Raw genomic sequence first — 16,549 nt, 5'->3', positions numbered from 1 at the left:
GCATGTTCTTAGCACCTTTGTCGAAAATTAGCTGTCCGTGTATTTGTGGTTTTATTTCTGGGCTTTCAATTCTGTTCCATTGATCTGTGTGTCTGTTTTTGTACCAGTACCATGCTGTTTTGATTACTATTGCTTTATAGTATGTTTTGAAGTCAGGGATTGTGATGCTTCCTGCTTTGTTCTTTTTCTTTAGGATTTCTTTAGCTATTCGGGGTCTTTTGTTGCCCCATATAATTTTTAGTATTCTTTTTTCTATTTCTGTGAAGAATGTCATTGGGATTCTGATTGGGATTGCATTGAATCTGTAGATTGCTTTAGGTAATATAGACATTTTAACTATGTTTACTCTTCCAATCCACGTGCATGGGATATCTTTCCATTTCTTTATGTCATCATGGATTTCTTTCAATAATGTCTTGTAGTTCTCATTGTATAGGTCCTTCACCTCCTTGGTAAGATTTATTCCTAGGTATTTTATTCTTTTTGATGCAATTGTAAATGGTATTATCTTTTTGAGCTCTCTTTCTGTTAGTTCATTATTAGCATATAGAAATGCAACTGATTTTTGTAGATTGATTTTGTACTCTGCAACTTTGCTGTAGTTGTTGATTGTTTCTAATAGTTTTCCAACAGATTCTTTAGGGTTTTCTATATATACAATCATGTCATCTGCAAATAGTGAGAGTTTCACTTCTTTGTTACCTATTTGGATTCCTTTTATTCCTTTTTCTTGCCTAATTGCTCTGGCCAAAACCTCCAGTACTATGTTGAACAGGAGTGGTGAGAGTGGGCAGCCCTGCCTCATTCCTGTTCTCAGAGGAATGGCTTTCAGTCTTTCCCCGTTGAGTATGATGTTAGCTGTGGGTTTGTCATATATGGCCTTTATTATGTTGAGGTACTTTCCTTCTATTCCCATTTTATTGAGAGTTTTTATCATAAATGGATGTTGTATCTTGTCAAATGCCTTCTCTGCATCTATTGTGATGATCATGTGGTTTTTATTCTTTGTTTTGTTGATGTGATGTATCACGTTGATTGATATGCGGATGTTGAACCGTCCCTTCGTCCCTGGTATAAATCCCACTTGCTCATGGTGTATGATCTTTTTAATGTATTGTTGTATTCAGTTTGCCAATATTTTGTTGAGGATTTTTGCATCAATGTTCATCAGCGATATTGGCCTGTAATTTTCTTTCTTTGTATTGTCTTTGTCTGGTTTTGGTTTCAAGGTGATGTTGGCCTCATAGAATGATTTAGGAAGTGTTCCATCTTCCTCTATTTTTTGGAATAGCTTGAGGATAATAGGTATTAAATCTTCTTTGAATGTTTGGTAAAATTCACTGGAGAAGCCATCTGGTCCTGGACTTTTATTTTTGGGGAGGTTTTTGATTACTATTTCAATCTCTTTACTTGTTATTGGTCTATTCAGATTCTCCATTTCTTCTTGGTTCAATTTTGGGAGGTTGTGTAAGTCTAAGAATTTATCCATTTCTTCTAAATTGTCCAATTTGTTGGCATATAATTTCTCATAGTATTCTCTTATAATCTTCTGTGTTTCCATGGTATCCATTGTAATTTCTCCTCTTTCATTTCTAATTTTATTTACTTGAGCCTTTTCTCTTTTTTTCTTAGTAAGCCTGGCTAAGGGTTTGTCTATTTTGTTTATCTTCTCAAAGAACCAACTCTTTGTTTCATTAATCCTTTCTACTGTTTTTTTGGTCTCAATATCATTTATTTCTGCGCTGATTTTTATTATTTCTCTCCTTCTGCTGGCTTTGGGCTTTGTTTGTTCTTCTTTTTCTAGTTCTGTTAGGTGTAATTTAAGGTTACCTATTAGGGCTTTTTCTTGTTTGTTAAGGTGGGCTTGTATCGCTATGAGTTTCCCTCTCAGGACCGCTTTTTCTGCATCCCATATGGTTTGATATGGCATGTTATCATTTTCGTTTGTTTCCAGATAGTTTTTGATTTCTCCTTTAATTTCATCAATGATCCATTGGTTGTTCAGTAGCATGTTGTTTAATCTCCACATTTTTGTCACTTTCCCAGTTTTTTTTTTCATGGTTCATTTCCAGTTTCATAGCCTTATGGTCTGAAAAGATGCTTGTTATGATTTCAATCTTCTTAAATTTATTGAGGCTTGCCTTGTTTCCCAACATATGGTCTATCCTAGAGAATGTTCAATGCACGCTTGAGAAGAATGTGTAGTCAGCTGTTTTTGGATGGAGCGCTCTGTATATGTCTACTAGGTCCATCTCGTCCAGTTTTTCATTTAAGTCTAATATTTCTTTATTAACTTTTTGTCTGGATGATCTATCCACTGCTGTAAGTGGGGTGTTAAGATCCCCTACTATTATTGTGTTGTTGTTGATTTCTCCTTTTAGGTTTGTTAATAGTTGCTTTATGTACATTGGTGCTCCTATGTTGGGTGCATATATATTTATAAGTGATATGTCTTCTTGATGGAGTGTCCCTTTTATCATTATATATTTCCCTTCTTTGTCTTTCTTAACCTGTTTTATCTTGAAGTCTACTTTGTCTGATATGAGTATGGCAACACCTGCTTTCTTTTGTTTGCCATTAGCTTGGAGTATTGTCTTCCATCCTTTCACTCTGAGCCTGTGCTTGTCTTTAGTGCTAAGATGTGTTTCCTGAAGGCAGCATATTGGTGGGTCTTGCTTTTTAATCCATCCTGCCACTCTGTATCTTTTGATTGGAGAGTTCAATCCATTTACATTTAGGGTAATTATTGATATATGAGGGCCTAATGTTGCTGTTTTGTCACTTATTTTCTGGTTCTTTTGCATTTCCTTTGTTTCTTGTCCCATTTGTTTTGGACTGCCAATTCAGTTTGGTTGTTCTGTCTTATGATTCTTCTAGTTTTCTCTTTGTTTATCATATGTGGTTTTGCTTTGATTATTTGTTTAGTGGTTACCTTGAGGTTTGGGCAAAAAATCTTGTGTATGAGATAGTCCATTATCTGATAGCCTCCTATTTCCTTATACTAAGTCAATTCAGTCACTTTCCTCTTCCCCTTCTAAGTTGCTCTTGTTATACCTTATTCTATCTTGTGTTGTGGCTGTGTGTTTACAGTGATGAGGTTAAATTTATTTTTTGGTGAATTTCTTCCTTTGATCTTTGAGTTTAGTATTTAAGTGGTTGCTAACCTATTCCGGTAAAGATCTACTATTTCTCTGATTTTGTCTACCTACTTTTCTCCTTCCTCCAAGCTTTGTGTTCCCTTTCTCTTCTTTTTTTCAGGCCTGAGGGCCTTCTTGAGTATTTCTTGTAGTGGGGGTCTCGTGGCCATGAACTCCCTTAGCTTTTGTTTATCTGGGAGAGTTACTATTTCTCCATCATATTTGAAGGATATTTTTGCTGGATAGAGTATTCTTGGCTGAAAGTTTTTGTCTTTCAGTATTTTGAATATATCATTCCAGTCTCTTCTTGCTTGTAAAGTTTCTGTTGAGAAATCCGCTGAGAGCCTGATGGGAGTTCCTTTGTATGTTATTTTTTGTTTTTGTCTAGCTGCCCTTAATATTGTTTCTTTGTCGTTGACCCTGGCTAGCCTTACCACTAGGTGTCGTGGTGAAGGCCTTTGTCTGTTAATATATATAGGTGTCCTGTTGGCTTCGCTTACTGGTATTTCCTGCTCCTTCCCCAGATTTGGGAAATTTTCAGCTATTATTTCCTTGAATAGGCTCTCTGTTCCTCTTTCCCTCTCCTCTCCCTCAGGAATACCTATAATTCTTATGTTACATTTTCTAATAGAGTCAGATATTTCTCGGAGTCTTTCTTCATTTCTTTTTAGTCTTAGTTCTCTCTCCTCTTCCATCTGGAGTATATCTGTATTCCTATCCTCTAAAGTACTAATTCTTTCCTCCATATTGTCAGCTCTGTTCTTTAAAGCTTCCAGATTCTCCTTTATCTCCTCCATTGTGTTCTTCATCTCCATCAGCACTAATTGGTTTTTCTTTATGATTTCAATCTCTTTTGTGAAGAAACTCCTAATCTCATTGAATTGTTTGTCTGTGTTGTCTCGTATTTCGTTGAGTGTTTTTATGATAGCTATTTTGACATCTCTGTCATTTAGTTTATGGATTTCTCTGTCTTTGGGGTTGATTTCTGGGTGCTTGTCATTTTGTTTCTGGTCTGGTGATCTCATATATTTTTGCATTGTGGTTCTTGTGTTGGTTTTGTTTTTCCTCATCTTGGATGTCTCTGGTTGCAATTTCCACCTGCCGCCACTGTCTGGTGGTAAAGGGCTGTGTAGTCTAAGCCCCCTGCGCTCTGCCCCAGTTTTTCTGCTGTGATCCACAGTTTTTTTTTTTTTTTTTTTTTCCCGCTGCGATCCACTGATCCAGTCGTTTGATCAGGTCTGCCTCAGATGGCTAGGTCTGGTCTGGTCGAGCTGCAGAGTCCGGGTTGCGGGGAGGGGGGAGCTCTCTCTTTTGCCCTCTGGGTCCCTGACGTGGGAGCCTTCTCGTTTGCCCCTCTTTATCCACTCTCTGGGGTGCTCAGATGTTGATGGTAGCCCTGTGGCTCCTCTGAGTCCTCTGTGCAGGAGTTTCCCACTGGCTGAGAGAGTCCGAAGAGCCACGGTTTCCCCGCCGAGGGCCGCCCCTCCCCCCTCCCTGGGAGCTGCGTGGACCGGGATCGCTGATCTGATGGGTAGGGAGCAGAGTTCTCCTCACCTCTCCCCACTTCCTCCAGGGGCCCAGCACGTTCCGCTCTCAGATGTGCGGCAGTGTGGATCCCTCCGCTCTAGGTTTTCACTGTCTGGGATTCCGTTGTTGGTCTGTGACTGTTGCTTTTGTTGTATCTTGTCGGGGGAAGAGTTCACGGGAAAGCTCACTCCGCCATGATGCTGACGTCACTCTCCCTGTCTGCCCATTTTTTGATTGAGTTGTTTGCTCTTTTGTTGTTGAGTTGTATGAGTTTTTCATATATTTTGAAAATTAACCCCTTGTTGGATATACGATTTGCAAATATTTTCTCCCAGTTGATGGGTTGTCTTCATTTTTCTCCTGGTTTCCTTTGCTTTGCATAATCTCTTTAGTCTGATGTAGTCCAATTTGGATGTTTTTTATTTCGTTTTCTTACCTAATTGCTCTGAGTAGAACTTCTAATACTATGTTTCACAGAAGTAGTAAAAATGAACATTCTTGTCTCATTCCTGATCTTAAGGGAAAAGCTTTTAGTCTTTCACCACTGAATATGATGTTAGCTTAGTGTATTTCATATGTGGCCTTTACAACATATAGGAAGAGGGAGTTTCTTTCCATTCTTAATTTGTTGAGTGTTTCCTTTTTTAATCATAAAAGAGTATTTAATTTTGTCAAATGATTTATCACTCTATTTTTAAGTTCACTGATTCTTCTATTAGCTTCATTCTGCCATTAAGCCCATGCAGTGATTTTTTAAAATTTTTAACTATTATATTTTTCAGTTCTAGATGTATATTTGGTTCCTTCTTATATTTTCTAAATCTCTGCTGAGATTTTATATCTTTTCATTCATTATAAGCACATGTTCTTTTTGAAAAGAGTTTTAATACCTGCTTTCAAGTCCTTACATGATAATTATAACATCTGATGTTGGCCTCTGTTGATTACCCTTATGAATGTATTATATTTCCATGGTTCTCTCATATGTCAAATAATTTTGCATTTTATCTTGAATATTGTAAACATTGTGGATAACGTAATGTCATGAAGACTCTGAGTTATTTAATTTCCTTGAATAGTTTAAAAGTTTTTGTTTTAGTGGTTAGTTAACTTGGTAGACTCAAATTGCAAACTCTGTCTTGCCTGTGGTGGATGACAGCTCAAATCTTAATTCACTTCTTTTAAATTTGGCTTGAAGCTGCTTTGAATCTGAATGTGTGGTTCAGAGACCATGCATTGGGTGAGAGATCATGGAGACTTGGGTAGAGATTTCATATGGATCTTAGGGCTCTCCTTCTCTTTGGCTGTCTCTTTTCAGGATTTCCTTCTCCTGCCCTGGAGGCTGTGGCTGCTGTGGGATCTGTCTTCCTGCTCTGGAGTCAGACCTGAAAGATACATGTTTCCTATTGGAACCTTACATTCCGTGCTGTGTTGTGACTATAACCTACTCTCAGCTGAAAACCATAAAAATGGGAGACTTACCTCATGTCTGCCCTTCCTCCAAATTTCCTTGAAAATTTGTGGTTGATTATCTAGGCTTTCATCTACTTGATTTTTGGTATTTTTTCCAAAGATTATAGCTACTATCTGAGATATGGTTGATGTATGAGGCGCTTACTTCACACCAGAAGAAAAGCTACATATATATTTTATATACAACAGGTAGCTATAGATTTGGGTAGAGATATAGACATAGGTATGTTTATACTTGCTTATAAGAGTCAGATGTAATCAGCATTACCCTTGTAATGAAGCTGGGATAAATAATGAACATATTGCTGATAGAGTAGCATCTAGAAATCCCTAACAGCCTGAGAGAATGAGCAATGCGTAACAATGAGTTTGTACAGAGTAAATATGAGATCCTATAATCATGGTAAACGTACGAGCGTCAGTACAAGTTCCAGAAATGGAAAATATTATTAAGCAATACGTGCAAAAGACACAGGTTTTAATTGATGGCGTATTGACTTTGATCACCAGAAAACAAGTGAGATTTTTGGCTTGTGCTAATAATATACTATATTGCTAAAGGGAAATGATAAACCCTGCTCTCGTCTGTACTGCTCACTGTTCTAGGGTCTTGGTTTGAAAGAAACATAATCAAACTCTATCAAAATTAGAGGAAATTTACCAGGATAATGAGACAATTTGAAATATGTTCACATGTTATATGGAGATTTTTTTAAAAAAAATACAAAACTAGCGATATTTGATTATCAGAAGTGACACGCTGAGGTTAACAAGACCTCTGGCTTAGAATATCTTAAATATTCTTAAGTGGAAGAGAAATTCACTTTTATGTATCGCCACAAATGGTGGAACCAAAAACAGTGGAAGGAAGGTTCGAGGATTGTAACTTCCTATGGAGAAATACTCCCTGAGCCCTCTGGCCTAAGGTATGCTCCTATATAAACCTCCAGCACTTGGAGAGGCCAGCCTTCTATCTCACTATTATCCTGTGTGTTCCCATTACCCCAAAGGACTTTCAGTTCCCTGAACATTCTATGCTCCCTTTTACCTCCAGGTTTTTGCACAGTCAATATCTCTGCCTGGAACATTCTTCTTCTAATTCCTTTCTTTCTACCATCTTCCTTCTCATCTCTCTAGTTTCAGCTTGGTACTACTTACCCTGAAAGCCCAGAACAAGTGGCCTATGCATTCCTTCTGTGTGATCCATAGCCTTTATACTTTCCTATCATAACATTTTCCTCTTTACACAGAAATTATTTCCTGTTTCTCTGTGTCATCCACTAGTTGTAAGCCCTATGAGGACAGATTCTGAATACATGAAAGAATTCAGTGCCTGGCATCTACTAAAGGTTCCAGCAACGTTGTTTGAATGTGTGATATTAAGATTTCATAGTTGAGTTTTAATAATCCCACCACTCTCCCTTCCTCTGGAGACTCCATACTGATGGAATTATCTACATGAAGAACAACAGATATATGGGAAATGATGTGCCATTTTGAAACACAGCTGGGCACATACAAGATTATACTCATTGAAGAAGTTGTTTCAGGTTTAGGATAAGAGGATATTTTTAAATTTTCCCTTCAATCTAAGATGGCTGGGTCTATGACTCAAATCTTGTTCTTACAAACTTATCCAAGTGTGGGCCCAGAGAAACTAGAATAACGGAAGGAAGAGTTTTGAGAGGAGAGGCCTGGTTGAGGTGGAGATAGGAAGTGAAAGAGATATGATTTGCTTCTGAAAGTTTCAGGCTCTTTTAAGTCTGCTTTCATGTGAAGGAGAAGAAGTGAAATAGAAGAGGTAACAGTCCTTCCATGAGTGGGTAACAGCAGAGCTTCTTACCGTATGGAAACAGGAAGTAAAAGACCAAGAGGAAAACTGGATCCAGAATTTTAGGGATTACTAGCCTGCTTCTATAGTAAAGTATGGCTCTGGCAATGTTTCAGGCTTTGACTAATCAAATTAGTAACTCCTCTTCCCTTGGGAAGTTGCCAGTAGAGTTTGACAGAAGGTGGAAGACTATGGAGAAGAGACTGCATAGTCTGCCCCTTAACGAACAAACCAGAAAATCATACTGTGTTATTGATTTACTTGTCTATTTCTGCCATGAATTATTTTTTTGTATCTTATTCTGATTTTTTATCTCAGGACCTAGTGGGATTTCTGAAACATTTTAGAAAATATAAAAATGTGTTTAATTAATGAAGGAATGAGTTATGTAGAAGTATCTCATTTGGGCAGAAATCAAATCACTTTCAAAACATGTAGTGGATGACCTCTGAAGAAAGTGATTTTCCCATCACTGGGAGGAATTGTATAGGTTAGACAATCAATCATTGGGGTGAAGCATTATGTGTATATCTAAGTGGGATTTCTAGAAGTTTCTTTCCATTCTTAAGAACTTGCGACTGGATGATATGTAAACCTTGTTATTTGGTAAAGATGGTTCAACAATCATTATTCATTATTTGGCAAATACTATTCTGATTGTGGCTGTAATACCTAGAAGGAAAAAAATCCAAAACTGTAGAGAGAGTTTTACAACTATAAATATATTTTAAGACTGTGCAAAAGTGCCAAGTGGTGGGGGTGGGGTGGGGTGAGGGAGGGGGTGGTTTTGTCCTTGTATGATGCCACAAGAACCAGACTGCATGTGAGGGGGTTTAGGCCTGGACGGTCGTGGTACTGAAAGGCTATCTACTTTTGAAAGTGTCTTAGTCCGTTTGGGCTGCTGTAACAAAAATACTATAGAATGGGTGGAATATAAACAACAGAATTTTTTTCTCTCAGTTATGGAGCCTGGGAAATCCAAGATCAAGGCACTAGCTGATTCAGAGTCTGGTGAGAACCAGCTTCCTCTACGTAGATGGCTGTCTTTTCACTATTAACCTCACGTGGTGGAAGAGATGAGGCAGCTCTCTGGGGTCTCTTTTATAAGGGCACTAATCTCATTCACGATGGCTTCACTCTCATCACCTAATCACCTCCCAAAGGCTCCCCATCCTAATACCATCCCATCCCATTGGCGATTAGGTTTCAACATATGAATTTTGGGGGAACACAAACATTCAGTCCGTAGCATGAAAGTTATAAGGATTCTAGGGCAAAAGAGCAGATATTTCCCCTGCTCAAAAATGATCCTTTTCAGATTTAGCAGTGGAAACAACTCTGATTCACAAATAACAAATAGTGAGTTTTTGCTTTGATATGTAAGAACGTGTATGTAGAGAGCATTATATTATTAAACAGAATTGTGGCTTGCCACAGCCAGGAAAGAGTTCAATTTTGTAGCAACAGAATTATCAGAGTGAATGGTGTCCGTAGAGTGGAGAAGACTATTTTCAGCAACTGCCTGACTTGAGGGCAAGTTCTCTTCCTACCAAAAGCCAGAGAGGTATATGATCCCTGAGAAGCAGAACAGAATATGTACAGAAAAAGAGATAGAAAGAGAGGACAAAGAAGAAGAGGGGAGGAAGAGAGGAGAGGAGAGGGAGGGGAAAGGAGATTGAGACCACTCTCAGATTATAGGTAACGGAGCCTATAATTTTTCAGAGCCATGAAGGAGAACACATTCTTTCAGTGCTATCTTTAGCATGGATTTTAGTAGTAATTTAAAAACAACAGCAAATAGAGTTATAGAAATATAGCTGCTTAGGATTCTGTAGAGAAAATTTAAAATAAGAGTACTGTAAATGGAGTGATTAGGATTTCTCTTCAATTAATGCATTGACTTTGTATCAAAGAAGAGCCACTGGGATTTTAGCTGGTTTGGCATGTGGACAGTGAGGGGTACAGCAGACGGTCAGCAGAGAACACCTGAGGAGAACAATGGAAGAAGAGAATTTGAACAGGACCAGGAATCTTGGCCATATCCAGCTGCGGTTTCCACCAATCCCATGGTGAGAAGGGGTCAGCACTTAACTCCAGAACCATGGCAATAGTTTTTAAAATTGTATTTATAATTCTGCTTAAATTAACTGTTTGGTAAACAGTATATAGTTCCTTCATGTTCTATGTTGTGAACTAGTAGGCAGACAAGAAATTCCTCTAGCAAAAATGTGGCTTGGTCAGACCTATTTTTATTCTGAAGTGTTATATATTACACATATATTCTGCCTTATTCTCTGACTTTTACTTTTATGAGATCGGAATGGGGGTGTATAATATTTTATTATTTGATTTCCATGAAGCCTGAATATTATGTAAAAAAGTGCAGAGCTAGACACAAATAAGCCTGGTTAGGCAGCATTCTATAAGGGAGACTCTTTTGCTGGTTTTATCACTCTGTGTATCAGGAACTTGATGTCAAAAGTCAAGTAAAGCATATTTGCATATCTACCCAAACTTACATTTCTCAACTGGGGTGTGTGCACATAAGACTGATCTATGGACATTTGTCAATTAAATATTGACAGGCTCTAGACCCATCCTTCATCTTCTGAATTAGAATCTCCAGGACAGGGTTCAAGCATGTGTAATTTGAAAAAAAAGTCCCACTGATTTTGCTTTATACTCCTAGTTGAGAATCAATGATCTATATGAATACTTGAAGTGGGAATGTTAATTAGGAATTTGAAGAAGAGAACAGATTAGCTGTGAAAGACCCACCTATACATCACAATAAGAAATATAAATATGATCTTAGATATGTATTATATATTATATAAGAAACTCTTTAAAGCAGAAATTTGATATCAAATTCTAATTCCGTCTCATGAAATAAGTGGTTATGATAATAACATATAATAATATATTTTCTGCTGGGCTGCATTTATTTATTTATTTTACAATCTCTTGACTATACTAATAATTTTATGCATGTCCTACGTTCCTTTACATAAGGACATTGGGGTTTTTTGGATAGGTGATTTAGTGTTTGTATATGCATTTGCTCATAACACATGTTAAGATAGTCTTTTTCAGTCATATTGCTGAGAAAGCCTGCTTTATCTTCAATACACTAAGATTTCTGCTTCGTGATTCAGGAATGTCTATGTTGTTGGTATACTCTGTGCTCTTTCTTTCTCTCTTTTATCTGAGTGTACAGTTTTTTGACTAGTTAATTCTTTGCTCTAATGCCCATGTTTTCAGCTACATTCCGGTAATTGGGAATTTTTTTTTGGATAGAAAATTAACTTCCAAATTAGAGCCTGCACTGAGAACAGATTCTCTGTGGACCAAAGCACGAAATAGCGTAATAATGAAGACATTTTAGTGTTCACTCTTTGCTAGGCTCTCTGGTAAGCAGATTAATTCATTTCATCCTCACAACAGCACGATGAAGAAAGTTCTCCTATTATTGCTACTTTAAACATGAGGTAACGGAGGCATATATGAAGTCCTGCAGTTGATGGAGGCCAGGATTTGAACTCAAGCAGTCTGGTTCTTACCACTACCACACGCTGACTGTTAACTGCAAAATTGTAATTATCTGCTAACAAGTCAATTAAGTAGCCTCTGCAGTGAATGTTTTTGAACTTCCTGACCCATCTCTGATTTTAGCTGCAGAGGTGGTGGGCAGTCCCTGGGGAGCCCAGAAGCATCTGGCAATATCCCTCCCACCTCAATCCATGTCCATGTGTCTTTCTGCTTTCTTCCCAGGGCCTTCTCTGAAGTCACAGAGGCTGGCTTGGTCCATCAGCCAATACATTTTGGAAAGATGAGGTGTTAACATCCCCATGTGCAACCACAGTTAGTTGATAAATGCCCTAACCCCGTGCCATTCAGACAGAGAATTCTCAGAGATCCCAATGGAATCAAGTCCTCGTTGATTACAGTACCTTCTTATTTCTCATTCCTGCTTCTTGAAATCACTTCCTGATAAACTACCTGCACCCAAGTCCTTGCCTCACGTTCTTCTTTTGGGACAATCTCCTTTAATTTTGTTGGAAACAAATACTTGTAAACCACCTGTTACAAAAGGATTTATTTAAGTTTACTCACTTTCACAGTAGAGAGATAGATATTTCAAATTATTGATTTAAGTCCCCAACTAGAATTTTATATATTTGGGCAATGTAAGTTTTAAATTTTAGGTGAAACGCAGGCTTTATATTTGAAGTTGCGGAAGAGCAATTGTGAAAGAGGATGTGCAAAATAAGACCAATCGAAGCTTCAGTAACAGATGTATTCTTGGGCGCAGCAGCTTTAGGAAAACGTATATATTAAGTTGAGGATCTGGAAATTGAACTATCCATGCTTGTGTATCTCCTGGAAAGTCTTCATGTGTCCTCAGAGGGATACAAAAGCCAGTTTGAGGACTAGTTCTCTAGAATATTGTGTGTGCGCACACACACACACACACACACACACACACAGACACACATCCCCAACCAAAACCAAACCAAACAAAACTAAAAACAGGGTATTTTGGGTATAAATGGAGGAAACATAATCTACTCTATGTCCCGAAGAAAGTTGAGATGGAGATTTGTTGTAAAAGGGCTTTGACAAAAGTAACAGGTGGTGACTTTTATGGGGAGATTTATTTTGATTTTGATAAACAACATGAAAACACAGAATTAAAATTCATTTTCAATTAACATTTATTGCATATTTTCTATGTGCTAGGGATTGTTTTAGAACTTCTATACCCATTATCTCACTAAAACCTCACACTAATACTTCTCTAGGGTAGGAATTGCCATTCCAATTTGAGTTGAAATTTAGTGACATGTCAAATTCACATAGTTGATTAACAGAAGAATCAAGTTCCTATCCAGATTTCTGATTCAAAGTTCCATATCCTTATAAGGATATCACAACAAGATTGAAAAAGAAATCTAGCTAGAAATTGAACAGAAATACAAGGCTTTTCCCCTCCTCACAACAAAATACACTTGTCTAGTATTGCATTGACTAAAGTTTTCCCTAACACCAATCCCTACACCCCCAGAACTATGGACTAAATTAGGTGTTTTTTCTTCTTTGTGTTTCTGTGACAACTTGTACATATATTGATTAGAACACTTATTGCATTTTATGGTAATTATTTTCTTACCTGCTTGTTTCCTCTACTAGACTGTCATTTAAGGAAAGAGACTGTGTCTGAATTACCTTCATATTTATCTTCATAATCTAGTGTCAAGCACAGTGTCTCACATGGAGGAGGCATTCAGTGACTATCTATTGAATGAATGATTTTACAAACGAGTGAAAGGAAAAGGGTGGCCGCTTCGACCATATCACACTAAACTAGATTATTCCACACTCCTCCTGGGCCTGCTGCCAAAGACTTTCAAAGAAATTTTAAACTTTTCCAGACCTTTCCAGAGAGCATTTTTTTTTAAATTTTTTGTTTATTGCAGTAACATTGGTTTATAACATTGTAAAAATTTCAGGTGTACATCATTATACTTCTATTTCTGCATAAATTACATCATGTTCACCACCAAAATACTAATTACAACCCATCACCACACACATGTACCGAATTCTCCCTTTCACCCTCCTCCCTCCCCCCTTCCCCTCTGGTAACCACCAATCCAATCTCTGTCCCTATGTGTTTGTTTATTGTTGTTATTATCTACTACTTAATGAAGGAAATCATACGGTATTTGACCTTCTCTCTCTGACTTATTTCACTTTGCGTTATACCCTCAATGTCCATCCATGTTGTCACTGTGGAAAACAGTATGGAGATTCCTCAAAAAATCAAGGATAGAACTACCATATGATCCAGCTATTCCACTCTTGGGTATTTATCCAAAGAACTTGAAAACACCAATTTGTAAAGGTACATGCACCCCTGTGTTCATTGCAGCGTTATTCACAATAGCCAAGACTTGGAAGCAACATAAGTGCCCATCAAGGGACGAATAGATAAAGAAGATGTGGTATATATACACAATGGAATACTACTCAGCCATAAGAAACGATGAAATCCAGAGAGCATTTTTCATTTCCTTATTCCTGAGACTGTAAATCAAAGGGTTGAAGAGAGGAGTCACCATTGCATAGAACAAGGTCATGATCTTTGGCACCATGGTAGAGTGGCGGGATCCAGGGCTCACACGCATCACCATAATGGTCCCATAGAATAGCAGCACCACAGTCAAGTGGGACCCACAGGTTGAAAAGGCCTTATGCCGACTGGCTGCCAAAGGCAACCGAAGCACAGCAAGTAGAACCAGGGCGTAGGAGCTGAGGATGAAAAGGAAGCTAAGGAGGATGATGAGGGAGCTTAGGATGTAGCTGACAAGCTTGGACCTGGAAGCAGGAGCACACGAAAGGGTCAGCAATGGGCCTGAGTCACATACAAAGTGGTCAATTGCATTAGGACCACAGAAAGGCAGTTGGGAGATGAGAATAACAGGCACCAGATACCAGAGAAAGCCACACATCCAACAGGAAATCACTAGGTTGAAACAATGTTGTGCAGTCATAATTGTGGCATAATGCAGAGGATGACAGATGGCAAAGTATCAATCAAAGGCCATTGCTGAAAGAAAGAAGCATTCAGTGGAGCCCATGGAAAAGGAAAAATATAACTGAAGGAAGCAACTAGTGAAAGAGATGGCCTTGGTCTCTGAAAGAAAGTTGACCAGTGTGTTTGGGACAGTGGAGTTGACATACCAGATCGCTAGGAATGCAAAATTCCCCAGCAGGATGTACATGGGGGTGTGGAGATGCTGGTCCCAACACACGGTGCAGATAATGGCTTCGTTTCCCATGAGTGTCAGGAGGTAGATGATGGAGAATAATATAAACAGGACGCCCTGAATCTCCCTGCTGCAGGGAAAACCCAGAAGGATGAATTCACTCACTGACTCCAAATGGGATCCTGATCCAGAGACGTTCATTTAGTCTGTAAGCTGTGCTGCAATGAGACATTATCACCATGAGAACAAATCCAAACAACTGAGCATAACGTACGAGGCCCTTCATGATCTGGTCTTTATCTACTTTATTTAACCTCGTCTCTTTCCCTGCGTCCCCTTGAGTCCTGTGCCCCAGTAAGAATAGTTGCACTTTCACCAAATGACATGCTGTTCTCCTGTTCTCCCTACCTAAGATGTCTGTTGCTTCTTCCTTCCTTCCATCTCTCTTTCTCTATTTTCCTATCCCTTCTGGATCCCTTCTGTTCTCTTTCTCCTTCTTTTTACTTATTTATTTACTTACTTTTTTTCCCCTGGGTAACTTGTACTTGCCCTTTACACTGTTCAGTAATTGCCTCCTTCATGAGGTATGGCTGGACTCCACCATCATGTACTAAGTCTTTGTTCTGCCGTAGCATCCAATGTATGTGTGTGTGAACTTACTGTACTATGCCCTGTCGTAACTGGTCACTTTTCTGTCTCTTTTCAGTCTGTGAGCTTCATGAAAGCAGAGGTTGTATTTTTCAACTCTATATTACCAATGCCTAGCACAGTGCAGTCCACTCCATAGGCAAGCCAACATATTTGCTGAATCAATATTAAACAAACAAATCATTATTTTTTAAGCTGGAAGGAATGAGAAGTAACATTTTAAAAGCCACAGTATTTTTATGCATTAAAGAATTTATACCATATCATGAATTTTTTTTTGTATGTCTTAATATACCTACTAGACTATAAATCTCTGAGAACAGAGGCCAAGTGTTAATCATCTTTGATTCTTCTTTAATATCTAATACATTATCTTGTAGTCAATATGCACTTTCTAACTGCTTGTTAAATGAATAAACCATTATTTATGTCTCCCATTGAGTCTTAATTCAGTTAACTTTTCACCTGGAAGTCTTAGGCATTTCACATATGCCAGGAGAGTACCATTCCACTGGACATTGAAGCTGGGAGGGAGGTCGTGGGGGCAGATGGGAGCAAGAGCATGCCAAAAAGAGGAGGTGGTAGACCAATATGGTGTGAGATTAGAGTGACCAAATGTACCGTTTGCCTGGGACTGTCCCAATTTTAGCTTTGAGAGTCTTGTGATTCAGGAAACCTGTTAGGCCCAGGGAAAGAGGGAGGGTTGATCATCCTATATGAGATCCTGAAGATGGCTCAGCCTACCACAAAAATGTACATGCACTGGTCCCCTTGGGTCCTAGTGAAGTCCTTTCCTTTCTCTCTGTTGTCCACAAAGAGAAAGGAAAGGGCCTGCATATGAGCCATGAGAGTATTGGGAGGACACAAGAAAGTACTGAGAAGACCCTGGGAACAACAGCAAGGGGCTGCCCTAATTGCCTTCCAGAACGCCTGATGCCCTGTGCAGCCAAGCACTTGGATTGTCCACTGAGCCCACACCCTGGGTGTACAAGCCATGTGGAAACACACGGCCAGGGTCCCAGGGTGTGTAGATGTAGCCTTGATACTCTTTTTTCCCTCAGGACTGAATTACTCAGTAATTGCAGCACTTTTGGACCCAGAAGGTCTCCTTTGAACAACTCCGCTTATCTCTCTACTTACAGTCCCTCAAGCCATTGCTAATT

At 38.6% G+C, this 16,549-nt stretch overlaps 1 protein-coding gene across 1 annotated transcript; it reads right to left on the bottom strand.

Moving 5' to 3' along the window:
* Positions 1-11,922: 11,922 nt before the first annotated feature.
* On the bottom strand, positions 11,923-14,939 carry LOC131405548 (olfactory receptor 11H12-like). The gene is given in 2 exon segments (XM_058540522.1): positions 11,923-12,048; positions 14,031-14,939. Coding segments are annotated over 2 exon segments (1,035 nt in total).
* Between the last annotated feature and the right edge of the window lie 1,610 nt (positions 14,940-16,549).

Source organism: Diceros bicornis, chromosome 5, assembly GCF_020826845.1.
Source record: "Diceros bicornis minor isolate mBicDic1 chromosome 5, mDicBic1.mat.cur, whole genome shotgun sequence".
In the NCBI taxonomy this organism is placed as follows: domain Eukaryota; kingdom Metazoa; phylum Chordata; class Mammalia; order Perissodactyla; family Rhinocerotidae; genus Diceros; species Diceros bicornis.
Note: the sequence above shows the minus strand (reverse complement) of the source record. Positions and strands in the feature narration are given on the sequence as shown.